Below are 27943 nucleotides of genomic sequence, written 5' to 3'. Positions count from 1 at the left end.
CATTCCCTCTGCTCTCAGCTTCATAAGGTAAACCCTCTAATTCCCAGGTCAAGGGCTGCTCATTGGGCCGGCCAGGGCAGAGAAGCAGCTTTCACAGGCCCTACGGGCAGGGCCAGCGGAAGCACTAGGCCTGGGCCTAGGGCGCCAACCATTAGGGGGCGCGAGTAGTGGTATACCGAGGGGGAGGAGTCAGGGGGAGCCAATGCCCCTAGGCACAGGGCCATAGGGGGGCGCTGATGGCCAACATGGAGCCCCATGCTGCCGCTGGTGGACCTCATCTCACCGTCAGCTGAGCAGGGAACTACTGCTGTGCTGTGTGCCAGATGCACACAGCAGGAAGCTCGGCAGGGCCGTGGTGGAGCTTATCTCACCACGGCCCGAAGAAAAAGGTCATGTTCAAACTTGCAAGTGCTCCTCCTCCATCTTGCCTGCATGGCCCCAGAAGAAAAACATTGCCGGAGCCCTGCAGGCAGGAAGGAGGAGGAACATCAGCTGCATGCAGAAGAGGAGCAGCGTTCATGGGCCACTGCATATCCCACGTCGCAGTGGCCCAAGAAGACCTGGTAGCAGGGCCACCGCGGATTCCACGTCGCAGTGGCCCAAGAAGAAGAGGAGACCTGGTAGCAGGGCCGCCATGGATTCCACATCGCAGCGGCTCGAGAAGAGGAGGAGGCCTAGTAGCAGGGCCGCTGCGGATCCCACGGCAACCCAAAAAGAGGAGGCCCAGAGGTGAGAGAGAGGCTGAGGGCCTGTAGAGCGTGTGTGTGTGTGTGTGTGTGTGTGTGTGTGTGTGAGTGAGTTGAGAGACTGTGTGTGGGAATGAGGACCTGAATGTTTGGAGAGACAGTATGTGAGAGCCTCTGTGTGTGAGAGGGACAGCATGTGACAGTGAGAGCCTGTGCTTGAGCAAGCATGTGGGAGTGAGAGAGCCTGTGTGTGTGAGAGAGTGAGACAGCATGTGCACGAGTGAGACAGTGTGTATGTATGAGAGAGAGCATGTGAGAGTGAGAGCTGTGGATGCGTGAGACTGCTTGTGAGTGTGAGAGCCTGTGCTTGTCTGTCTGTGTATGTGTGTGTGTATGTGTGAGATAGCATGAGAGAATGAGAACCTGACTGTGTGTTTGAGGGAAGAAGATAGACGGAGAGAAAAGAAATAGAAAAAAAAGACCCTGTAAAAGGAATTGGCAAAAAAACAAGAGAGGGAAGGTTGGAAAAAAAGACTGTAACCGACTGATTAGAAAACTAAGATCAGACAGCAAAGGTAAAAAAAAAATTACTTTTTAGTGATTGCCATATGTTATCTTTGGGAATGTGCAAGAGTAGCACTTTCTCTATGCCGTTCTCGCAGTGTACAAGATCAGCATGGAGGAAGTAGAAGCCTGCAAAAGTTTAATACCGTGGGGCCTGCACAGAGGAATCAGCAGAACGGGCTTCAGCGTCAGTAGCAGCAATCAGCACCTCCCCAAATAGCCACATGGCAGCAGTGACAGCAGCAGCAAAGGAATGAGAAAGGCTCCGAGGTTGCTGGCAAAAGAAAGAGAGGAGGGTCTGCCTTTAGTGTGTGTGTGTGTGTGTGTGTATGAATGGGAGTCTGTCTGGGGGGGTGTGTGTGTGTGTGAATGCATGGGTGCCTGCCTGAGGGTGTGTCTGTGTATGAGAATGGATGGGTGTCTTCCTGGGGTCTGTCTGTGTGAGAATAGGTGCCTGCCTGTGTGTGGTGTATGTGTGTGGGAGAATGAATTGATGCCTGTCTGGGGGGTGGGAAGGGAGTGGTGTGAGAATGAATGGGAGCTGCCTGGGGGGTCAATATGGGTGTATATGGGGGGGGGGTGAGAATGACTGGGAGCTTGCCTGGGTGTGTGTGTTTATGTGTATGTGAGGGAGCCAGTGAGAGTGAGAGCATGAGTGTGTATGAGAGAATCCAGGGGAGTGAGAGCTTGTGGGTGGGTGGTATGGGGGGAGAGAGGGTCTTAGAGCCTGAAAGTGTGTCAATGTCTGTGAGAAAGAGGGAGGTTATGGTGGGTATAAGAGCATGTATGTGTATGTATGTGACAGTGTATGTGTGAGAGAGAGGATAAAGTTTGTGTGCTCCCCTAACCTAATCCTCGACAATTTCAGAGTGACTGGAAATCAAGAGTTCCCAGGTATGGACAGCAGGGGCTTTTTAAAATCCTTATTAGTTTTAATTACTGGGTGTTATTTGTTATGTATGCTGTTTTGAAATATATTATTGGTGCTTGGGAAATTTAAAAAACATGTAAATGATTTTAATTAATAGAAATTATTCTACTTATCAGTAGTTTTAAAATATTCTTTTAATAGAATGGTTTTACTATTATAATTGATGCTTTATTTCTTGATTTTATTTGTTTTATGAGGAATAGTGGTTCTGGTTTTCCATTGTTTATTTATTTGTTTGTTTTTGTATACCGACATTCAACAATAGTCAGCACATCGGTTAACATATAATAAAAGAGTAGGAAATACATTGTACAGGATAAGAGAGAAAATTAACAGATATAGAAGGAAAATAGAGAAAGGGAAATAATTAAATTGAATTTAGGAAATAACTCTTGTTACACTCAGAATCTGGCTTCTTGGGGTTTCCATTTCAGTTTGTCTAATTTGTGCTCCTTTATTTTGTATTCTGTATTTGGTGAGGGTCTGTCTCAGCTCTGTGTATGTGACCATTATGAGAGATTCTGCTAGCATAGGGATCTATAGCAATCTGGTTTGTTTTGTTTCCTCAGTAGGTGGTGTATTGGTATTCTAGGACCCAGTGTAATATTTACCCTTGCTTATTCACAGGTAGGGTTATTGTTGTTTGAGTCCTTGGTGTTATTACTGTTATGTTACAATATGTTATGGCTTGCTGTATAGATTTTGAGTGTCTTTTTTGCGGGGTTTTGTGTTAGTTCACAATGTGTCTGGCAGTGGAAGGTGTTTGTGCTGCTATTACTATGAGGTGATACCAGAATTTGAAAATATTTTTTTTCTCTGATGAGCTGTAAGGGAAACACCCAAGCTCCATTGTTGGGTGAATTTCTGTGGATGCACAGAGTTACAGAAATGGAGATGCAGGATTTATATTGGCATTCTTTTCCTTCCTGTATACTTTCCAGACTTCACTCTCATAGCCATATAGAATTAGTTGAATAAAGCTATCAAATAATTTTAATAGTAGTTTTACTAGAGGTGTGAAAGTGACTAGCTTTTTAAAACTACGCAGAAGACCCTTTGGTCTTTCTTATTAAGACTTTTTTTATAGCCAATTTTAAAGCAGGGGCCATGTTATGGAGGTGGGTGTGATGAGGAAATGTCATTTTGGCTCCCCCAAATTATTCTGTCTGGAGACGCCACTGATTTTCTGTGGCCTTAGCAGTAGTATAAGAAGGATTGGGGGGTGCTGGAGAGGCACACAAATGCATTAGCCCCCGGGCGCCGGAGACCTTTGGGGCGCCGGAGACCTTTGGTACGCCATTGGGCGCGAGCCATGTGAGGCCGCAAGCGGAGGTAAAGAGGCATGACGATTTGGTGGGCTACGAGCAGCACCCAACCTGCTCGCAGCCCAGAAAACCACACACTCGGCGGGCACAATCGAGAATGAGGTAGGAGTCGGGGCCAAGACCGTGGGGTGGCGTGACCGGGAGTGGGGTGTGGAGGCGCAAGGCAGTCCCAGTCATAATACAATAATGACATCTAGTTGCTGGATTTAGAGCCCACAATGGCAGGATTCCAGATGGAGTCCTGGGTTATGGCCCCTAGCCAAGGAATGTTGCTGCAGTGACTGGGCTAGGTGAGATGGGAGGGGTTCTAAAATGGGAAAAATCTCCAGCTAGTAGCAAATGAAGGCTCATAGTGCCTTGGTCTAATTGAACTGGAAGCCTAAAGGTGCAGGAGGAAACTACTGCACGAGCTGCATGAATGAGATTTTATTGGGACTCAGTCAATCCTCTCACCCGAAGCCAGCTTGTGGCACTCAAGGGAAATAAAATAAATCACGTATTGAGCTGTGAACCATTTAGAAAATGGAATGCATCTCAAAAAATTCTCCAGTACATTCTTGCTAATTTAAGGAGTCTAGCCAGTCAAATTACTCATTTGGTTGACAGGCATCTCGCCAGTTTTCTGACTCCAGTGTTCTCACATGCAGAGGACGGATAGTTGGATTGTTCACTGCATAAGACTTTATAATAAATTAACTTGTCTTACTTGATATATTAATGCATTGTGAAACAGCTTGATGATAATACAATGAAACAAAAGATATCTTAAAATGTAATGGTGCATTTACTGAGGTACTGATATTGTTCCTTGGTGACGAGATAGCACAGAGATTACTATGGCAGCCTCAAATCCATGCGTAAGCAGTTCCTGCTTTTCATTTCAGGCCTTGCTTATTAGCCTAAAGTACGGCTGTTTTATGTGGCAACTGGGAGATGCAGATACCTGCTTTCAAATCCATAGTCTGGAAAACAAAATGAGTTTTATAGTTCACACCAAACAGGTAAGTATAGAACAGATATTGTTTTCCCTTCTGCATCCTTTCTTGCATGGTTTCTTTCATTGCTTCTTCCCGCACATTGTTATAATCTCCCAGTGGTCTCCCACAGCCCGTTTCCTGAAAGCAAGGTTCCTGGTCTCCTGCAGCAGCTCAGGTATGAATCCTATGCACAGATTAGAAAATTCTGTGGCACATTTTTTGAGATTCTATAGTAACTTTGCATATAATTATATGCAAAATAAAAATAAATGTATGGAAAATCTATGAAGTTTTAAAAATATTCCTTTAAAATAAAATATGTTTTCAGCCTGAGTGCCAGATGTACTAATGGTTTTCTGCCATTTTGTTTCTCTAGGAAAATGCTTACTACATATTGCCCTGTGTCTATGATTCTGTTTTGAGTTTTTCTTTACCATTTCTTTTTTTCTCACTATTTCTGGGGCTGATTTAACATTTCATTCTTTTTTTTCCTCCCACTTCTTTTCTTTCATTTCTGTTTCCATTCTTATTCACTGTAGCCTGTTTCTTCCTCCCAAAGATGGAACTATTCTATCTCTCCTTTATTCGTCCTCTCTAATCTTTTATTGCTTGTTCCCTTCTGACTCCATCTTCCTGTCCTTCCTCTCACCTATCCCCCTTTTCCATTTTTCCATCTCTCCTCTTCCCCTCCTCTCACCCCTTCTGTCACCTTGCTCCTCTCTTCCCTTCCGTCTCTTATCCATCCCCTTTCTCATCCCATCCATCTGGTTTCCCTTCCCTTTCACACACTAAACCCTCCATCTTTCCATGCTATCTGCCCCATAGTCATGCCCATCAACATTTCCTTTCCCAGCAGCCTACAGACAAAACTAAACTAAGCCATACAGAACTGACAGAATAGTTAGTGCAGCGCAATGCACACAGTGAGTTCAGTGGTTTGGAAGGGGTGAATAGAGAGAGATAGGGGGTATGGAGATGCTAGAGAACGTTACACGAGTATCATTACACATACATTCCATTGCAAGCTTGGTCCCGCGGCCCCTGAAGCAGGCAGTGCATGCCGAAACATGGCCCATGTCGGGCAGACGGACGGAGACCCGAAACAGTGGAGACAGTGACAACGGTTACTTAACTAAGATAAGTGAAATCGAATGTAACAACCTAAGGGTCCATCCGTGTTAGTTGGGGGACCTAAGCAATGGACAGTGAAAACTTTTAAGAAACAAAAAAAACATACATAAAAAATAGTTTTGAGAAGAAATTAAAGAATAAAAAACGGGAGCCAGCCCGGGGAGGCAGTCAAAATCTCAAGGCTGCCTCAAGGCTGACAACCCGCACAAATGTCCACATAACAAGAGGTTTCCTTGTTTTATGTAGTGTGTTGGAGAGAACAATGTCCAGCAGTCTGTTGGAGAAGGGAAAATAGAAGAAGCAAGGTCCAGTGTTAAGAGAGCAAAAAGAGAGAGGGGAGGGGGACTGACAGAGATGGAGGAGATAAAATAACAAGATATCTACTTTGCTATCCTTTGTGCTTACTGGACCACTTCCACTTCAGCACTCAAAGAATATTGCCCTTTTAATTACCCTTACATTATCCCATGGTGATTATCCTTTTCACGGCAGAAGACCTGATGTAGGTCAATTCTGCTCGATTACCATTCAGGAGAGAGAAGATCCTGGAACACAGGCTACGTTATGTGATGGCAGGAAAGCCCTGAGTTAGAGCAGTGGACGAGGGGAAGATGAGTGTATGTAATGGTAGTGATGGAATAGGCATAGAGAAGTGAAATACAGTGCATCGGGATTTAGCAAGGGTATGCCTCAGCCCAGGCAACAAGAGACCAGTGGTCCGACGGTTATGTGGGGGAGGATGAAGAAGCTATCACACAATTTCTAATTCCCTGTGATTCCATAAGGAATAGTAAATTCTCTGAGGACAAGCAGAATAGTAGTCCTCACACATGGGTGACATCATCAGATGGAGCCCTGATATGGAAAAATTATGTTAAAGTTTCTAGAACTTTGACTAGGCACACTGAGCATGCCCTATACCACGCATCCACATGGGGTCTCTCTTCAGTCTCTTCTTTTCTGCAGAGCTGTAAGCCTCGCAGTCTGAGCTCACTTTGGCTGTTTCTAGCCTAGTGGAAAACTTCTTTTTTCATCGCAGTTTTTCATGGTTTTCGGTATCATTCAATCACTGGGTCCCTCTCAGTGCCTCCCCATGGTATCCTAGTCATAGTTTTCAGCATTTCTGTTAAGTTTCCTTTTGTAGTCAATTTCCCTGCAGCAGTGGTGCTGCAGTGCCCGCTGGCCATCGACTGCTGCCACCTTCGTTTTGTATCTGTGGCCCTTTTTCTTTCATTCTGTCATGGCCTCATCGGATTTTAGTCAATGCCCCTGGTGCCCGAGGACCATGTCCATTACGGATCTTCATGAGATATGTGTTCTCTGCCTGGGGACATTGCATGACATCCAGGATTGTTGCTTGTGTGCCCAAAGGATCATCAGCTTCGATTTGACAAGATGGATCAGCTCTTTAGGTTGAGGAAGTTCGAGCCTTTGGCATCAATATCGATGGACCTTGGAGCCGCACTGATGGACATCCTGCCATCGACATTGGCGGGACTGTCGGTACCGTCAGCAGATAGGGATGCTGGAGACCGACTGTTGTCAATCTCCTCCTGGCCAAGGATACCAGGTTCATCATTTTCATCCTTGGCATTGGGGAAAGACCAGGCCGAGTATCGAGGGAAGCCTAACATAAGAACATAAGAAAATGCCATACTGGGTCAGACTAAGGGTCCATCAAGCCCAGCATCCTGTTTTCAACAGTGGCCAATCCAGGCCATAAGAACCTGGCAAGTACCCAAAAACTAAGCCTATTCCATGGCTATTCTCTAAGTGAACTAAATAGCAGGTAATGGACTTCTCCTCCAAGAACTTATCCAATCCTTTTTTAAACACCACTATACTAACTGCACTAACCACATCCTCTAGCAACAAATTCCAGAGTTTAATTGTGCGTTGACTAAAAAAGAACTTTCTCCGATTAGTTTTAATGTGCCCCATGCTAACTTCATGGAGTGTCCCCTAGTCTTTCTACTATCCGAAAGAGTAAATAACCGATTCACATCTCCCCGTTCTAGACCTCTCATAATTTTAAACATCTCTATCATATCCCCCCTCAGCCGTCTCTTCTCCAAGCTGAAAAGTCCTAACCTCTTTAGTCTTTCCTCTTAGGGGAGCTGTTCCATTCCCCTTATCATTTTGGTAGCCCTTCTCTGTACCTTCTCCATCGCAATTATATCTTTTTTGAGATGCGGCGACCAGAATTGTACACAGTATTCAAGATGCGGTCTCACCATGGAGCGATGCAGAGGCATTATGACATTTTCCGTTTTATTCACCATTCCCTTTCTAATAATTCCCAACATTCTGTTTGCTTTTTGACTGCCGCAGCACACTGAACCGACGATTTCAATGTGTTATCCATTATGACGCCTAGATCTCTTTCTTGGGTTGTAGCACCTAATATGGAACTCAACATTGTGTAATTATAGCATGGGTTATTTTTCCCTATATGCATCACCTTGCACTTATCCACATTAAATTTCATCTGCCATGTGGATGCCCAATTTTCCAGTCTCACAAGGTCTTCCTGCAATTTATCACAATCTGCTTGTGATTAACTACTCTGAACAATTTTGTGTCATCTGCAAATTTGATTATCTCACTCGTCGTATTTCTTTCTTGATCATTTATAAATATATTGAAAAGTAAGGGTCCCAATACAGATCCCTGAGGCACTCCACTGTCCACTCCCTTCCACTGAGAAAATTGTCCATTTAATCCTACTCTCTGTTTCCTGTCTTTTAGCAAGTTTGCAATCCACGAAAGGACATCGCCACCTATCCCATGACTTTTTACTTTTCCTAGAAGCCTCTCATGAGGAACTTTGTCAAACGCCTTCTGAAAATCCAAGTATACTACATCTACCGGTTCACCTTTATCCACATGTTTATTAACTCCTTCAAAAAAGTGAAGCAGATTTGTGAGGCAAGACTTGCCCTGGGTAAAGCCATACTGACTTTGTTCCATTAAACCATGTCTTTCTATATGTTCTGTGATTTTGATGTTTAGAACACTTTCCACTATTTTTCCTGGCACTGAAGTCAGGCTAACCGGTCTGTAGTTTCCCGGATCGCCCCTGGAGCCCTTTTTAAATGTTGGGGTTACATTTGCTATCCTTCAGTCTTCAGGTACAATGGATGATTTTAATGATAGGTTACAAATTTTTACTAATAGGTCTGAAATTTCATTTTTTTAGTTCCTTCATAACTCTGGGGTGTATACCATCCGGTCCAGGTGATTTACTACTCTTCAGTTTGTCAATCAGGCCTACCACATCTTCTAGGTTCACCGTGATTTGATTCAGTCCATCTGAATCATTACCCATGAAAACCTTCTCCATTACGGGTACCTCCCCAACATCCTCTTCAGTAAACACCGAAGCAAAGAAATCGTTTAATCTTTCCGCGATGGCCTTTTCTTCTCTAAGTGCCCCTTAACCCCTCGATCATCTAACGGTCCAACTGACTCCCTCACAGGCTTTCTGCTTTGGATATATTTAAAAAAGATTTTACTGTGAGTTTTTGCTTCTACAGCCAACTTCTTTTCAAATTCTCTCTTAGCCTATCTTATCAATGTCTTACATTTAACTTGCCAACATTTATGCTTTATCCTATTTTCTTCTGTTGGATCCTTCTTACAATTTTTGAATGAAGATCTTTTGGCTAAAGTAGCTTCTTTCACCTCCCCTTTTAACCATGCCAGTAATTGTTTTGCCTTCTTTCCACCTTTCTTAATGTGTGGAATACATCTAGACTGTGCTTCTAGAATTGTATTTTTTTAACAATGACCACGCCTCTTGGACATTTTTTACTTTTGTAGCTGCTCCTTTCAGTTTTTTTCTAACAACTTTTCTCATTTTATCAAAGTTTCCCTTTTGAAAGTTTAGCACAAGAGCCTTGGATTTGCACACTGTTCCTCTTCCAGTCATTAAATCAAATTTGATCATATTATGATCACTATTGCCAAGCGGCCCCACCACCGTTACCTCCCTCACCAAGTCCTGTGCTCCACTGAGAATTAGATCTAAAATTGCTCCCTCTCTCGTCGGTTCCTGAACCAATTGCTCCTTAAAGCTATCATTTATTCCATCCAGGAACGTTATCTCTCTAGCATCAGCACCAGTCCCTATCGATGCACAGTGCCAGGCACGAGGATGCTCAGGCTTTTGCCATGATGCCCCCAAAGCAACCCTCAATGAGGAGGGCCCACCCTCTATCGATGCGGGAGGGGTCCACAACAGTCACTGGTTCTGGTACCAGTCACCGATCCACCTCGTGGAACAGAGAAAGATCTGGCCACTTCTCCTTCCTCCCAGTCAGTGTTGTCTTGGGCAACATTTGAGGAGGAGGAGCTGGAGCATCTAGTCCAGCTGGCGGTGGATTGAGCACTACAGGGCATCTGGTCTGTGGCCCCTGAAGGCTCCAGAGCTGGTGCTGTCCATCATTCTACCGCTACAGGAGAAACTCAACATGCTCATCGGTGTGTTATCGACCCAGCTGAGGCTGGTTCCTGAGACTGCACCTGTGCCTGGTGGGGTACCAAGGCCTCCCCCTACAAATACGGTGGTTGTTGCTGGTTCCTCTGAGAAGGAAGCTCCTCCAAGGCTGGGAGAGACAAGAGGCCTGTAGTCTCCTGTCCAGTTCTATCAGTGCATGCAGTTCTGGGTGATGGCCGAGCACCTATAGCCCCATTCCCGGGAGCATACAGTGAGGATGAAGGTCCCTTTGTCCCTTTGGGGGGATGATCCGATGGAGTTCTCCTCCAAGAACTCTGATGGTCTCTCATCAGACCCTTCTCCTCCAGATGAGCAGAGGTAGTCAACGCCTGAGGACTTGTCCTTTGCAGGGTTTGTGAGGGTGATGGCGGAAGCCATCCCATTTCAGCTTTTAACAGAGGAGAATGTCAGGCACAAAATGCTTGAGATCCTCCAGTTCATATAGCCTCTAAGGATATCTTGTGGTCCCAGTACACAAGATCCTTAAGGAGTTGCTGCCAAGATATGGGAATACCTCCTCACAGTGCCTCCCATTAACAAGAAGGCGGATTGGTTCTGCTTTGTCCAGTAGGCTGCCAGATTCGATAAGCATCGGCTGCCTCACCAGTTGGTAATGGTCGAATCCACTCTCAAAAGGGCCATGCACTGTCAATCCTATTCCTTGGCATCCCTGGGAAAGGACCGCAGAGCAAAGGATGCTCTTTGGAGGAAGCTGTTCCAAGCACCATGCTTATTGCTTGCATCGCTGCTTATCAGCTCTACATGAGCCAGTACTCGCAGGACATCTGGAAGCAGGTGCAGGAGGTGGCTGAGCAGCTGCCTCAACAGCAGCAGTACACCTTCATGTCGCTGGCACACAAGGGTTTGGAGTTCGAAAAACATGAAGTCCGTAAAACCTACGATGTTTTTGAAACGGCATCAAGAATCTCTGCAGCGGGAATCGGTGCCCGCAGAATGGCATGGCTGCGATCCTCAGATCCCCGAGTGATGTGCCATGTAGTGGAGAGAATCTCTTCGGAGATAAGATGAGGGATGCTGTGGCCCAACTTTGGGACCACCATGAGACCCTCCAACAACTCTCTGCCAGTATTCCAGACTGTGCCTCCTCATCTAGGAGGCCGTCGAGACCAGGGCTAAGGAAGTCCTCCTTTCACCAGAGGAAGTACTATCCTCTGCTTCTTCATTCCCATCAACACCATCACAGCTCCTGCAGCCATTCCAGGTCCCAAACCCCAGCTAGCTCCTCAATCAACTCTGGGGACGGGGTTTTGACTGGGCCGTAGGGAGAATAAGCTAGATGCTCATACCCAGGTCGATGGACCCTCCAGTCGAGGGCAGGCTATGGATCTTTGTGAACCAGTGGCCCAGTGTAACGTCGGACCAATGGATTCTGTTCATTGACCGTCCATGGGTACCAATTGAAATCTATTGAGTGTCTCACCAAATTGCCCTCTATGCCCATTTTGGTGGCAAGTAGCACATCAGGAGGTACTACAAGCAGAGCTCTCCTCCTCCTTAACGGCCACAGTGGTCAGGTCCATACCACCAGGGCAAAGAGTGCAGGGGTTCTACTTTAGGTACTTCCTGATTCCAAAGAGAACAGGAGGACTCCATCCCATTTTAGATCTAAAGGCCTTGAACAAGTTTCTAAACAGAGAAAAGTTCAAGATGGTTTCCCTGGGCACCTTGATTCTCCTTTTGCAAAAAGGGAACTGGCTATGCTCCCTCGACCTAAAGGACTATGTTGTACGTGGGTTCAGATCCCTCAGGTTTTGCCCAAGTCTGTATATCTACGCTGGGGGTTCCTGTGTATGTGTTATTATTTGTAAGGGTTTTGGGTGGATCCCTGGACCGGTGGCAGATGACCATGCCCATGGGGTGAAGTCCCGTGAGGGGCCACAGGTCAGGCTTAGCATAGGAGACACACACACTAGTTCTTTTATTAAACAGGAATGGTGAACCACCAGAGGTGGTGGTAGTGAGCTGGAAGTAGCCCTGTTGGGCTTGTAGTCCCTCACGCTCTGGAACAGCGATCCCAATGGTTGTCTGTAATAGAGAACTGAGATTGTGAGTAGTAGCAGGATATGCAGAGTTCAGGAATAGAGCCTCGTTGGTAATGTACTCACGCAGTGGTCTCTCAGTATGGAGCACAGGAGCTGGAGTAAAGGCAGGCCCTCGAGGAGCGAGTACCTGGTTCTAGGGAATAGCTCTGAGAGACAGAGATGGTAACTCACAGATGTTATAGGCAGCGATGTCTTCCTGGCAGAAGAGGAGTCCAAGTAGCGAGTCCAGGAACATGGGCCCTCGAGGAGCGAGTACCGGTTCCAGACTGCGACCTGAAAGATAAGAGAGAGCGAGAGTTGCAAGGTACAGAGAGCGAATCCCATCCGTTAGGATCCAAACCTAACCTGGTTCGTAAACCTTTGCTAACTCGATTATCTAGCAATCGCATAGGCCTTATATATCCTGGATGCATGACGTCATCACAGGGGGACGCCCCTGAGGTTCGTGCCACTGAAGGTACTTGAAGCAGGGCTGCGCGGCGCGTGCACCCTAAGGCAGCTGAACAGCATGGCGGGAGGCAGCGTCCAAGCCGGTCCGGGGACACCGGAGAGGACGGCAGGCAGACGCCACGGCAGCCAAACGTCCGTCAACCGCAAGAGGAGTCGCCAGAGAGGTAAGGAGGGCGGAGTGGAGACATAGGGCAGCGACAGCCGTAACAGTATGCCCTTGCAACCCCTAATGATCAGCTTATAAGAACTGATCAGGAATTAATCTACCCTTCCTTCATTTCCTATCTGTTATATTCCTATATAAATGGTAATAATTTTCAGAGAGGGTAATTATAGGTAAAATGTAGTTATATTTTCTCTTAGTTATAATAAGATAATATATTTCTTCTAGCAATAATAAAATAGATTACAATAGAACATAATATAAAATACAAATGGAAATAGAGAACAGAATAGAACAGAGAGCTAAGATGAGCTATATACAATCAGTGGCAAATTACTTCCCTGAGAAAATCAGCTGTAGCAAGAGATCACTGCAGGCAGATTCTCTAAGCAGTTGAAGAGTTAACTGCAAACAGGTTTTCCTAGGCAGGTGAAGTAACTGCATGGGTACAGGCATCGTGGAAACCAGCATAGGGAAGTGCTTCATGCGACCAGCCGAGTCTTCGGTTTTCGATGGCCAGTCTACACTTAATGTCGTTTGTCTCCAACCTTTATACAGGCTGGACGTGTCACTCTGGTCCTAGCATTCTGCCCTTCTCGCGTTACAATTCTTCGCGCCACTGTCCCTGGTCTTCCCCTCTTATTGGTTGTGACACGCAATGACATACCTCCTTTTCAGGTATTCTTTGGCATCACCATATTTAACCCCCTCTGGTACAATTATTCACAGTTTACTCTTTTTCTCAACTATGTATATGATCATAGAATTATGAAAACATGTTTTCACTCTCCTGCCCCCTTTGTGTACAGTATTAGAATGTATTTTAAAAAGCGATGCAATGTCTGCATTGCCTAGCATGCCATTCCCTAAAGCCACAGGAAATCAGCTCTAATTATTGTAAACAAAGAAAAGCTCACAGCAGCTTCAAAGACAGACATTGCCTTGCATTAAGAATTTTAAAGGCAACACTGGTATTTGTTTACATAGCCATGCCATCATAGAGCCTCTCAAAGCGGAAAACAAACAAGCAGGAAGATCTCACACTTTTTCAGACTTTTCATTAACCCTTTTGTTCCTCTGTGATCAAGCATTGTTTAAACACTGCCCCGTCCCTGTGTCAAGCATTAAACCTTTGCAGTATTTCTGTTTCTCTATGAACTCTGCACTACACAAGAACGCATACGCTCATCGAGATCTTCCCCGGTCACAGAAAGTATCTCCAGTTTGTGGTGGGAACACAGCACTTCCAGTCTTCACAAAATGCCTGGCCATGGTGGCAGTGCACCTCCGCAGACTTGGGAGTACATGTCTTCCTGTATCTGAATGATTGGTTGGTTAAGAGCATGTCTTAGGCAGGGGCCATGAGGTCACTAGGGTTCGTTCTCAACTACCCAAAGTTCCATCTCAGACTGTCACCTCAATTGGACTTCATAGGAACCCTGCTAGACATGTCTCAGGCCAAGACCTTTCTGCCTCGCCAGAGGGCCGTCACCATGGTGACTATTGCAGCAAAGATTCAGCAGAGCCAGCAGATGTCAGCCTGGCACATGTTGAGGCTGTTGGGCCATATGGCCGCAACTATCCGTGTTAATCCCTTGGCATATTTGCACATACGCCTAGCCCAATGGACCCTGAGGTCTCAGTGGCTCCAGGCCACTCGGAGCCTTCAGGATTGCATCAGAGTCACCCCATCTCTCCAGGACTCATGGTCCTGTTGGTGGATACTTTCCAATCTGGAACAGAGTATCTCGTTTCATAGTCTCCCCACTCAAATTGTCCTCACTACAGATGCATCTGCCCTGGGGTGGGGAGCTCATGTAGATGGACTCATTACCCAGGGTCTTTGGTCCACTCAGGAACATTTTTGTCAAATCAACTTCCTGGAGCTTTGAGCGATCAGGTATGCGCAATGGGCTTTCAGAGATCTGCTGTCCAACAAAGTTGTCCTGATCCAGACAGACAACCAGGTAGCCATGTGGTATGTCAATAAGCAGGGAGGCACGAGATCATACCTCTTGTGTCAGGAAGCGGTCCAGATGTAATTATGAGCCCTGTCCCACAGGATGGGGCTCAGGGCCATGTACTGGCCGGGATGGACAACGTGGTAGCTGACAGGCTGAGTTGAGCCTTCAGACCCCATGAGTAGTCCCTGGACCAAGGGTAGCAAATTGATAGTTTGCCTCTGGGAGAGCCCGGATGTAGATCTGCTCGCATCCCCCTGCAACAGGAAGATGCCTCGGTTTTGCTCCCTGCACAGGACAGACGGCAAACCAGTCTTGGACACCCTCGCCCATCATTGGGGAAAGGGTCTTCTGTATGCATATCCTCTGATTCCCTTAGTAGCAAAGACTCTCTTGAAGCTTCTCAAGGACAAAGGGACTATGATCTTCATGGCCCCTCATTGGCTGAGACAAGTCTGGTTTCCGCTTCTTTAGGAGTTGTCCATTTGGAGACCAGTCTGGGGCCTTCCCCAGATCTCATCATGCATGACCAAGGCAGGATGCGTCATCCCCAACCTCCAGGCCCTGTCGCTCACAGTCTGGATGTTGAGAGGTTAATCTTGCAGCTGCTTAATCTTTCAGAGGATGTGTCTCAGGTCCTGGTGGCTTCTAGAAAGCTTGCACTAGAAATTCCTATGGACTAAAGTGGAGGAGGTTTTCCATGTTGTATGATCCGTTCTCTTGCCCCACACAAAAACTGTTTGATTACCTTCCACACCTATCGGAAGCTGACTTAAAATACAACTCCGTTAGAGTTCATCATAGTACAGTTAGCACATACCACCAAGGTGTACACCCATCTCCATTCAGCCTATATTTATACGTTTCATGTGGGGCCTGCTTCCATTGAAGACCTCCCTAAGGTCTACCGTTGTGTCTTGGGACCTCAACCTGGAGCTGATGAAATTTCCTTTTGAGCCACTGTGCACCTGTGATCTGAAGTATCTGACCTGGAAGATCATATTTTTGGTGGTGGTCACTTCAATGTGCAGGGTCAGTGAGCTCCAGACCTTAGTGACTTATCCACCTTATACTAAGTTTTATCGTGACAGGGTGGTTTTGCATACACACCCTAAGTTCCTGCCTAAGGTGGTGATGGATTTCCATCTTAATCAGTCAATTGTCCTGCCAATATTCTTTCCCAGGCCCCATTCACACCAAGGCGAACGAACACTGCACAGTTTGGACTGCAAACAAGCCTTAGCCTTCGATCTGGAGCAGACAGAAGCCCATAGACAGTTCACCCAACTTTTTTTAAAAAATAAGAATAGGTTGAGCATTGCCATTGCTAAACAGACACTATCCAATTGGCTAGCAGATTGTATCTCCTTCTGTTATGCCCAGGTGGGAGAGCATCTTGGGGGTCATGTCCAGGCTCATTCTGTCACGAGCCATGGCAGTGTCGGTGGCTCACTTGCAAGCAATTCCCATGGAGGAGATCTGCAAGGCTGCAACGTGGAGTTCTCTCCACACATTCACATCTCATTACTGTCTGGATAGGAATGGCTGACACGACAGTAGATTTTGCCAATCTGTCCTTTGAAACCTGTTCAAGGTGTAGAACCCAACTTTCTCGCCGAGGACCCATTATTTGGGTGCAGGCTGTCTCCTCCTCTGTTACCAACAGCACTGTTGTTGTGCCCATTGGTTCCTGGTTAGGTGTCTGTTGGTCCCCTTTTTTTGTTGGGGAGCAGCCTGTAGCTAGGGATTCACCCATGTGTGAAGACTATTATCCTGCTTGTCCTCGGAGAAAGCAGAGTTTCTTACCTGTAACAGGTGTTCTCAGAGGACAGCAGGATGTTAGTCCTCATGAAACCCACCCACTACCCCACAGATTTGGGTTTCTCCTATTTTTATTTTTAATTGTAATTCTCTTACAAGACTGAAGAGGGGGACCCTGCATGGATATATGGTTTATGGCATGCTGGACATGCTCAGTATGCCTAGTCAAAGTTCTGGAAACTTTGACATAAGTTTTCTGCATCAGGGTCCATCTGATGATGTCACCTATGTGTGAGGACTAACATCCTGCTGTCCTCTGAGAACACGTGTTATAGGTAAGCAACTCTGCTTTCTGTATCGGTTGCTATAAATGTGGAATCATGAGAACCAGAAGCTCTGCTTTCTAGGTAGGCCAAAGATAGCAGCAGCCGCCTCCTTTGGATGTGAACAAGATATCTCTCTCAAGAGCAGCTTCTAGTGCTCTTTTTACACCGGATATGAGGTGCTGTTGTAAGACGAGGGAGGTAAACTTAGAGAAGCAGGAGAACCATTGTTGCCAGTGCACAGGGTGGAGCTGATTTCTCTTGTGGAACTGAATTCTCATTGTGGCTAAGTATTCTTGCTTATTACTTATAAGTATTGTGGAGGGCTACTGTGAATAATTCCTGTCTGTGTTTTCATTGCTTGTCCAGCTTGTCCCATTTCTTGTCCAGCTTGTCCCAGGTTAAACTGTTTGTCTCCCTCCCACCCTACCCCTCTACCCACCTACCCCTGGGGTTTGTTTTCTAATAAAGACTGCCTAACTTAACATTAGCAGCAAGATAAATTAGTAAATTGTTAACAGTAAAGGAAATACCAATCAAAAAATTTACCAAAATGAGGACTATCCAATGTAACTGCTGTGGAGCCTTTATTCTCAGGGAAAGCATCTGAAAACTTAGAGCTTGCCCAATTTGTGCACAACTCTCTTCCTTGAAAAAGAAGCTGACTGAGGTTAAAGCTCAATTAGCTTCAATTGCAAGAATTACACCCACATTGCATTACTCAGAAAATAATTCCCCAATACCACAGAAAAACCAGGAGTCAAGAAATAGAGATACAATAGGCTCAGGTAGGATAACACATGTGACCCACAGTTACCCAATCTTGACAGATGGGCAGCCAACAAGTATACCCCCCCACTCAAACAGGTCATTAAAGAATTCATTAAAAACCAGGATTACAGTGGGCTCTGGTAGAATTAGACCTGTGATAAGGAGACACACACTGTACCAAATGCAAAATGAACAAAAGGTCTTCTCTATATTAAAAACTGAAGAAGTTCTTGAGAAAAACATTGAAGTGTTACCAGAAAAGAGAGAAAAAACTCAATGCATGCAGAATTTCAAGATCCATAACCAAAAGAAAAAGCTAATTGAGATGGATAACTCTGTCATCAGTGGCACAACTGCAAAAGGAAAGAGTGAAGTGAATAACAAATCTCAACTAAAGTCTCATAAGGAGTCCAGGAAAAGCAATAACCTTAAAGAGAGAACCTGGAAAGCTATGACCACAAATGCTCATAGTTTGGGAAATAAAATCCCAGATCTGCAGGCTCTAATGACGGAGGCAAAATTGGACATTGTTGCTATCACAGAGACATGGTTCACAGAATCTCATGATTGGGATACAGCAATACCAGGCTATAACTTGTTAAGGAAGGACAGAGTGGATAGAAAAGGGGGAGGTGTGGCTCTTTATGTCTGAAACAATATCCAAGCATCTGAGCTGCAAGGAAGTTGGGGCAAAGAAGAAGCACTATGGGTCGACCTAAAAAAAGATGACGGAGCATCCATTTATATTGAAGTGGTTTACAGGCCTCCAAACCAAAAGGAAGAGCTGGACAGAGATCTGGTTGAAGACATCCATAAGATAGGTAAGAAGGGAGAAGTGGTGATCGTTGGTGACTTTAATATGCCAGATGTAGACTGGAAAATCCCATCTGCAGAATCTAAAAATAGTAGAGCGATAGTGGATGCCATGCAAGTAACTTTGTTCAAACAAATGGTAATGGAACCCACGAGAGAAGGAACTATACTCGACTTAGTGCTCACTAATGGAGATAATGTCTCTGATGTTCAGGTGGGCACCCACCTCAGCACCAGTGATCATCAAACGGTATGGTTTAATATCACTAAATGAATATGGAAAAGAAGCACAAAGACCTGAGTTTTACAGTTCAAAAACACGGACTTTGAGGAAATGGGGATGTACCTAGAGGAAGAACTAAAACCATAGGAGAACGAGAGAGATGTGGATCAGCAGTGGACCAATCTAAAAGGAGCAATCACCAAGGCAACTACTCTATATGTTAGAAATGTAAAGAAAAGCAAAAGAAAATTGAAACCTATCTGGTTCTCAAAGGAGGTGGCTGACAAAATTAAAGCTAAAAGAACAGCATTCAAGAAATATAAAAGATCCCAAAGGGAGGAGCACAAAGAAGAATATTTGATTCAACTGAGAGAGACAAAGAAATTAATCAACTCAGCAAAAAGTCAAGTGGAAGAGAGGATTGCCAAGGAGATAAAAAATGGTGACAAAACATTTTTCAGATACATCAGCGAAAAGAGAAAAGTCCAAAGTGGTATAGTGAAATTGAAAGGTGGAAATGATCAATGTGTGGAGAGAGACGAAGAAATGGCAGAAATATTAAACGAATACTTCAGCTCTGTGTTCACTAAAGAAGACCCTGGAGAAGGACCATCTCTACACAACAAGAAACTGGAGGGAAGTGGTATAGATGAAATCCTTTTACAGTAGAAAATGTATGGGAAGAGCTAAAGAATCTGAAAGTGGACAAAGCCATGGGGCCTGATGGGATTCATCCAGGGATACTAAGGGAGCTCAGAGATGTGCTGGCGGGTCTGCTGTGTGACCTGTTCAAAAGATCCCTAGAAACGGGAGTGGTGCCGAGTGATTGGAGAAGAGCGGTGGTAGTCCCGCTTCACAAGAGTGGGAACAGAGAGGAGGCTGGTAACTACAGACTGGTTAGCCTCACTTCGGTGGTGGGAAAAGTAATGGAGTCACTGTTGAAAGAGAGAATAGTAAACTATCTACAGTCAGAAGAATTGATGGACCGGAGGCAGCATGGATTCACCAGGGGAAGATCCTGTCAGACAAATCTGATTGACTTTTTTGACTGGGTAACCAAGGAATTGGATCAAGGAAGAGCGCTTGATGTCATCTACTTGGATTTCAGCAAAGCTTTTGATACGGTTCCACACAGGAGACTGGTGAATAAAACGAGAAGCTTAGGAGTGAGTGCCGAGGTGGTGACCTGGATTGCAAACTGGTTGACGGACAGAAGACAATGTGTGATGGTAAATGGAACTTTCTCTGAAGAGAGAGCGGTTTTAAGTGGTGTACCGCAAGGATCTGAGTTGGGACCGGTCCTGTTCAATATCTTTGTGAGCGACATTGCGGACGGGATAGAAGGTAAGGTTTGTCTTTTTGCGGATGACACTAAGATCTGCAACAGAGTGGACACGCCGGAAGGAGTGGAGAGAATGAGACGGGATTTAAGGAAACTGGAAGAGTGGTCGAAGATATGGCAGCTGAGATTCAATGCCAAGAAGTGCAAAGTCATGCATATGGGGAGTGGGAAATCCGAATGAACTGTATTCGATGGGGGGGGAAAGGCTGATGTGCACGGAGCAGGAGAGAGACCTTGGGGTGAGAGTGTCTAATGATATGAAGTCTGTGAAACAATGCGACAAGGCGATAGCAAAAGCCAGAAGAATGCTGGGCTGCATAGAGAGAGGAATATCGAGTAAGAAAAGGGAAGTGATTATCCCCTTGTACAGGTCCTTGGTGAGGCCTCACCTGGAGTACTGTGTTCAGTTCTGGAGACCATATCTACAAAGAGACAAAGACAAGATGGAAGCAGTACAGAGAAGGGCGACCAGGAAGGTGGAGGGTCTTCATCGGATGACATATGAGGAGAAATTGAAGAATCTAAATATGTACTCCCTGGAGGAAAGGAGGAGCAGGGGTGATATGATTCAGACTTTCAGATACTTGAAAAACTTTAATGATCCAAAGACTACGACAAACCTTTTCCATCAGAAAAAAATCAGAACCAGAGGTCACGAGCTGAGGCTCCAGGGAGGAAGACTAAGAACCAATGTCAGGAAGTATTTCTTCACAGAAAGGGTGGTGGATGCCTGGAATGCCCTTCCGGAGGAAGTGGTGAAGTCTAAAACTGTGAAGGACTTCAAAGGGGCGTGGGATAAACACTGTGGATCCATCAAGTCTAGAGGACGTGAATAAAGAGGAGGCAGCAAAACACTGCACGGAGCGGCAGTAGCCACAGAGGCATTCACGGAGCGGGATGCCAGTGGTTGGTGTTCCACCTTCACGGAGCGGAAGGATGGAGGGCTGCCATCTCCAAAAAAAAAAACAAAACCAGGGGTGGGTAAGAAAATGGGGCAGGGGTGTGGCCTGCTTGTTGCAGCGGTTGCTACCCCTAATTGAGCTGGATGTTCACTTGGATGCAGATATGGCGCTGCTCTCTACATTGGTGGTGGGGTGGATGGGAATTAGGGCTGGAGGGTACTGGAAGCCAATAGTAACAGGTGGGAGAGAGAAAAAGGGAAAAAAAAAAAGGATAAAGTGCGTAGCTTGCTGGGCAGACTGGATGGGCCGTTTGGTCTTCTTCTGCCGTCATTTCTATGTTTCTATAAATATTAACCATTTCACATAGGAAACCACCAACTCAAATATCCTATTTACTGAAAGACCTTATAGTCTGAAAGCTAGTAATATTAAACTCTTGCTTCACTGAGTTGAAATTTCTTCTAAAGAACTTGACCACCAAGTCCAGGAAACTTCTCACGTAGCAGTTTCTGTAAGTGCAGCCGATCCTCCCAAGTGCCTCCGAAGACTTTTCACCAGATTGCACATGTTGCCATTGATGAGAGCTCTCCTGAAAAGATGTTGCACCTGCAGTCTTCTCCATACCACCTGAAGATTTCACTGCAGTTTGGAGAATTCGCAAGGATCCTCAACAGATTTAACCCGGGATGTGACCCCATTGATTGTGAACTGGAGACCAAATTGGAACAGCCACTTGTAGTGATGATTACCAGCATGCAAGACCTGAAGGATCTCTCAAAAATCATGCCTCTTCCGGATTGTCATGGGAGATAGATCTTGATATACCTCCACTTTAATCCCATGCTACTGCAGATCTTTAAGCTGCCTCGCTTGCTGCATAATCTTTTCTTTAAGGGCATATCCATGAAAACAGACCACAATGTTTCTGGGAACATTCCCTTTTGGTCTAGTTAGTGATCTGTGTGTTCTGTCCAACAATATTTTTTGCTCCACTTCCTCCTCATTCTGGGAACTCATAATCTGCGCACAAATGTCCTTCACCACTTTCTCACAGTCTATATAGGGTTCCCCCTCTGGGACTCCTCGAAACCACAGGTTCCCTTGTCTGGGCCAGTTTTCAAGGTCCTCAAACCATTCTTGGTGCACCCCCGCTTCCTCCCTTAGCTGTTTTAACTCCTGATGCACACTATTTAGGGCAGTTTCCTGCTCACTGAGCCGATTTTCCACTGTCTCCACGTGGACCCTGAGCTTGGCATATTCACATCTTATCTCAGCCACAATCAACTGCAGTTCAGCTTTTAGGGACCCCATTCCTTCCCATAGCTCATTAAATCACAGTTGGAAATCTTCAGGGTATATAGCAGGGTCTATCGTTGTCCCCACTGCAGCCGGAAGTATCGCACTAAACGGTCTGTGCTGTACCGCGTCACCCTGCTCACTGGCTTCCTTTTCCATTAGGCCATCAGTTTTTTTTTCTCAGTCATGGCTTCAAAGGAAAACTGCTTCAGCTCGGCAATCTTTTTCTGGACGGACATCATGGGTTTTAAGCAGGTCAAAACACTGCATGTAGCTTCTTTATACAGGCGGATTGCCCCACTACAAGAGGGAAGAAGAAAATTGAGGCTAGGAGGTCTGGCTTCACACAGCCATTATTTATTTATTTAAAATTTTTATATACCGACATTCATCCAGGATATCACATCGGTTTACAGTGTAACACAAACAAACGCCAGGCATGGCGCTTTACATTGAACAAATAAAACAAGTTAACAAATGAATAAATGAGGGTGTGAATAACAAGGGGAAATTTGCATTAAATAATCAACGAGGTTTGTAAATATATACATATGTACAAAAGGAAGACACTAAGAGATAAGCAGTTTAGGAGAGCTAGATGGAGAGGGGGGAGTGGCAAGCAGAGGGAAGGGAACGAGGTGAGGGGGGGAGAAAAAGGTATGAGGTGAGGGGGGGAGAAAAAGGTAGGAGAAGGGCGAAGTGAGGGGATAGAGGGCCAGAAGAGGGGGCAAAGGAGAGGAAGGGTGGGCAGTGGAGAGGAAGGGAGAAATTAGGTGTATGCCTTGGCGAAGAGCCAGGTCTTGAGTTTCCGCTTGAACGATTTGAGGCATTCCTCTTGCCGTAGTTCAACTGGCATTGTGTTCCAAAGGGTCGGCCCGGCTATCGATATTGCACGGGCTCTGGTAGGTTAGTTTGTAGAGTTTAGGGGAAGGGATGGGCATAGTTGCGAGATGTGCGTGTCTAGTAGGCTTATTAGACTGGTGTAAGCGGAAGGATTCAATAAACCAGTTCATTTCAGGATTGTATAAAGCCTTGTGGATGAGAGAGAGAGTCTTATATTGTATACGGGAAGCTATTGGGAGCCAATGTAGATCTTTCAGAACAGGTGTAATATGGTCGTGTCTGCGTAAGTTGGTCAAGATTCGGGCTGTTGTGTTTTGTAAAATTTGGATGGGGCGAATAGCGTTGTTAGGAAGGCCGAGGAGAAGGGAGTTGCAGTAGTCGGTTTTGGCGAAGATGGTGGTTTGGAGCACTGTTTGGAAATCGGGGGGGGTGTAGTAAGGGTTTTAGTTTTTTTAGTGTATGAAGTTTAAAGAAGCCATCTTTTAGTATGTTGTTGATAAATTTCTTCAGTGTGAAATGCCCATCGAGAATGATACCCAGATCACGGACTTGTTGTGCAAATTGGAACTGTGAAAGAGGGGGAAGGATCGAGTGGTTAAGGGGTGAGATGAGCATGATTTCAGTTTTAGTAGTGTTGAGAGCTAGGTGGATGAAAGAAAGGAGATTGTTTATGGATTGGAGAGTATCGTTCCAGAAATCCATGGTTTTAGAAATAGAGTCAGTGATGGGTATGAGGAGCTGAACATCGTCAGCATATATGTAGTGTGGGAGATTTAGGCTGGATAGGAAGTGACAGAGGGGAGTAGAATGTAAATATTGAAGAGGGTTGAAGAGAGGGGATGAACCATTAGGACGGATGACGACATTTCCCCCCACAGTGCATGTACTTTTAATCACCAGTTGCCAACACTTCTACCAGCTCACCCTGACCCACCACCACTTAATCCAGGTCTCCCACCCAAAAACTACAGATACAAGATATAATGTGATTTTCATTTCTTTGACTCAAATAGCAGGTATTTGAAAACTCTGTGTGTATGTTGCATGTATACTGTTTTCAAAATACTTTTTTGTGCAGGTACTTCTGAACCCCACCCCAGAATATCCTTGAAATGCCCATTGTTTTTTTAATCATATAGAATAATGTGCAAAATAAGTACATGCATACTTCTGATCTGAAAATTTGCATACCACACACAGGGCTGTATACAAGTATATGTCCTGATTTTATGCATATAGCCCCTGCGTAACTCTTTGAAAATTGACCCCTTAATGTGACAGTTCAATTGTGGGACCTCTGTGGTGAAATGGGGATCTTTGCCACTGTTGAGATTTCTTATTTGCACTGAATCCTTTTTGGTTCCCTAGTAAAAGTTGTTTTCCCTTGAAATCCTTTAACTAACAAGACAGGCAGCAGCCTAACTCCTGCTGTGCTCTGTAGTTCTGGCTAACCTGCTACTTGTATACCCCAAAGGGAGGCTTCCATGAAGTAGTATAATGTTGCAACATTTTGTCTTACCGTTGGTCAGGAAGTCATTGCTTTAGGCTTTCATTGGTTATACAACACAAACTCCAGAGTGACCTAGCTTAGAATTTACTAAACAATCTCAGTCTTGGTTGAGAGTGCATAGGCCCTATCCAAGCTCTACATATCCTTGTGGGGAAAGCCTATCCTGAACCTCCTCAGACATTGGTTAAGTACAGGGAAGTGTCTAGGGAGCATTAATTTTAATATTGCATATTGCATATTTCTTTTTTCTGTTTACTGTTCTTGCTATTTGTTAATAAACTCTTTAGTTTGTTAGTTCTGTTCTGTGACTAATTAACAAGCCCAGTATTCTTTTGCATTTGGCCTGTAGCTTCATTTCTAGGAACTGTATGATTTTTGGGTTGTATGGGGGTCTCAGTATCCCTAGAAATCACCAGGGGATAGTTTTCCCAGAAGCAAGCAGAAACCCAGTTGCAGGTAGAAGGTTGCCAGTGTAGTGGCACATGCACAAGTGCAGATGGGCGCAGGACCCTCCAAGTGTGCACATGGTTAACCCTGAGTGGGTGTTTGGAGTAGTGCAAGGCATTACATAACAACCTGCATTTTCATGTTAAAATGATTCTCTTTTTGATAATTCTTCCTTTAATGTTAATAAACATCAGCTTGATTTTCTTTATGTGTGAATGTTACAGATTCAAAATGTTTCTATAACACTTGCATTGAGCCTGTGTCTAACAATGCTGCCAACTTACCTTCTCATTAGATTCTGGTTTATTCCTAGACTCCTTTCTACTTTCTGGTATTCTGGACTGGGGAGCATTGGGTGAGAGCTAGGAAATGTTAGGTTAACACCAGCAATCACATTTCTTTGAAGTATAGGTCTCAGAAATGGCATTCTAGTGCAACCTTTTATGACTGTGAGAAGGGACAGTTCTTCTAAGGCCTGTGCAGTGTTGGTCACTATTTATGCTTGTATCATAGTTTTAATGCTATATAAACTTACTTAATTACAATTAAATCTGAATGCAGCACCATTTCTTAATGTCTTATACTTTTAAAATGACAATAAAACTGATCAAATGATCTTATTGTTTTTCTTGTCTAGGCTGGACTCATTGTGAAACTGTTAATGAAGTTAAGTGGTCAGTTAACACCCAATGAGAGAAATCTGACTGAAAGATATGGATACAAATATCAAGAATGATTGACTTCAGCATTCTTTGCAAATACAAAATTTTATATAGAGACATGCATTTTAATTTTGTGAAGAATTTTTATTTTCTACAGATGTTGCATGTTTTTTTCTTTTTTTTAAAAAGTGTAACATCCAGACTTACTATTTTTGTATCAAAAAAAAAGTGTGCTAATATAACAGACAAGCTCTACCTTAGAAGATATTAAGAGTACAATCTATGAAAAATTAATCAAGTGCAGAAGTGGTCTAAACTTTTGGCAATTATGGAACTGTCTCAAGAAAGCCAGAACAATTGGCTGAAAAGAATTATGTCACTGGAAACCAGTGTTCCTTCCAATGAATCATTATATCTTTTGTTACAAAATGCAAAAAGAAAAATGTGTGTCTGAAACTGTTCAGACAAGTGCAGAAAAAAGACATTTGATATCTTCACACTGATTTTCCCATAGATAAGCAGGCTGAATTAGCCATGCTCTCTGGGACGTCTTCCTGGCGGCCCAATGCAGAACTTTCTCCAAGAATACAGAGCTGTGCTCTGTGCGCCTGTGAGGTCGTTCCCGCGCAAATCTCCTCATAATATCAGTTTTTGTTTCTTCCGCACAGCTACGATCACGTTTAACTTTCTCTTGTGCCTATGTTTTCTTCTCTATCTATTTACTCTCTGAGTACCCCAAAACAGCACTTTTAAGTGCTAATATGGCACCAGTGGTGACCAGACCCACAAATTGTATTTACGGTAGAAGAACTGGAGGCTAGTTCCGATGTAGATATTGTCACACTAACTGACAAATCCTGTTCAACCTCATCAAGCAGTATATGCTCAGACCTTTTACAGGTGTCTAAACAGAAAAGACAACAACCTCAACTTCAAGAACCCTTAATAAAGCGGCATAAATCTTGCCAGGACCCTCAAGCTCCAGCTACTACTGAAAAACAGTGGCACTGCCAAAGAAAACTCCATCTAAACATAAATCTCGGACGAAAAAGGAAAGAGGCAGCCCTTCATGCAATGTCACAGATATCTGACATTCTAAAAAACTTCTTCCAATCAATGCCTGACAACCCCAGATGCCAGACTCATCAATTGAATCTGAGGATAATATCTCCACAAGGCTCTACCATCTTCCCTCTTGGAAACTGAAGGTGCAAAAGAAACCATGGGGCATGACCCTAGCCCGGCGAATTCGAAAAGAGAATTTAATATACCTGCCTCTCCACTAACATCTCCGGGATTGTCTGCAGGGATCCCTTCCAATCCACCAGAGGGACCACCTGAACCATCTTCCCCACCCAAAGACCTAACATATTCAAAATTCATAGAAAAATTAGGCTCCTTCTTAAAAATAGAAACAAAAAAAATACCAGGTCCAAGGGCAGAACTACATGGAATGTTAAAAGTTTTCAATATTTCATCAGAGCGTACAGCACTACCTCCCCATGCGGTATTGGAAGATGTTCCAGACAAATCCTGGACATCACCTTATTTGACTCCTACCGTTTCCAGGAAAACAGATCTTAAGTTCAGAGTGCGCAAGTCTGCACACTATGGGAACACTGCAACTACCTCACGCTTCTATTGTCAAATCAGCAATGAAAAAAGCGAAGAAATGAGACTCTACTCGAACACTCCACCAGGCAGGGACAGCAAGTACCTGGATGACTTTGGCAAGAAAATATTTCAAGGTACCATCCTGAATTCTAGGATTCAGCACCACCAATTTTACATAGCTCCATATATATATATCACTGTTTACAAGGTCTGAAACAAGAAAACACCTTTACGACTATCAATCAAATCAGATCAGACATGGAAGAAGGCTTACTCCAGCTAATAAGAATGTTCTATGAAGCCTTCGACACCTCCGCAAGAACATAAGAAGATGATAAATGCCATACTGGGTCAGACCAAGTGTCCATGAAGCCCAGTATCCTGTTTCCAACAGTGGCCAATCCAAGTCACATGTACCTGGCAAGTACCCAAACATTAAATAGATCACAAGCTACTATTGCTTATTAATTACCGTAATAGTAGTTTACGGATTTAACCTCTAGGAACTTATCCAAACCTTTTTTTAAACCCAGTAACACTAATTGCTGAAGCCACATCCCCTGGCAAAGAATGTCAGCAGCTGCCATAGCGGCACATAGAATTGCCTGGCTCAGAGCAAGCATAATAAGGGATTGATGTCCATGAAAAACTCGCCGATCTACCATGCAGAGGAGATATTCTTTTTGG

The 27943-nt window shown here is 44.6% G+C and overlaps 1 protein-coding gene across 1 annotated transcript in view; it reads left to right on the top strand.

Moving 5' to 3' along the window:
• KRIT1 (KRIT1 ankyrin repeat containing) overlaps positions 1-27696 on the top strand; it is a 188473-nt gene extending 160777 nt beyond the window's left edge. Inside the window, 2 exon segments of the mRNA XM_029588859.1 lie at positions 4391-4507; positions 25618-27696. Of these exon segments, the coding sequence (XP_029444719.1) occupies positions 4391-4507; positions 25618-25716 (216 nt within the window). The 3' untranslated portion in view covers positions 25717-27696.
• The last annotated feature ends 247 nt before the right edge of the window (positions 27697-27943 follow it).

The sequence above is a fragment of the Rhinatrema bivittatum genome, chromosome 2, assembly GCF_901001135.1.
Source record: "Rhinatrema bivittatum chromosome 2, aRhiBiv1.1, whole genome shotgun sequence".
NCBI lineage: Eukaryota > Metazoa > Chordata > Amphibia > Gymnophiona > Rhinatrematidae > Rhinatrema > Rhinatrema bivittatum.
This window is presented reverse-complemented; position numbering and strand designations above follow the sequence as displayed.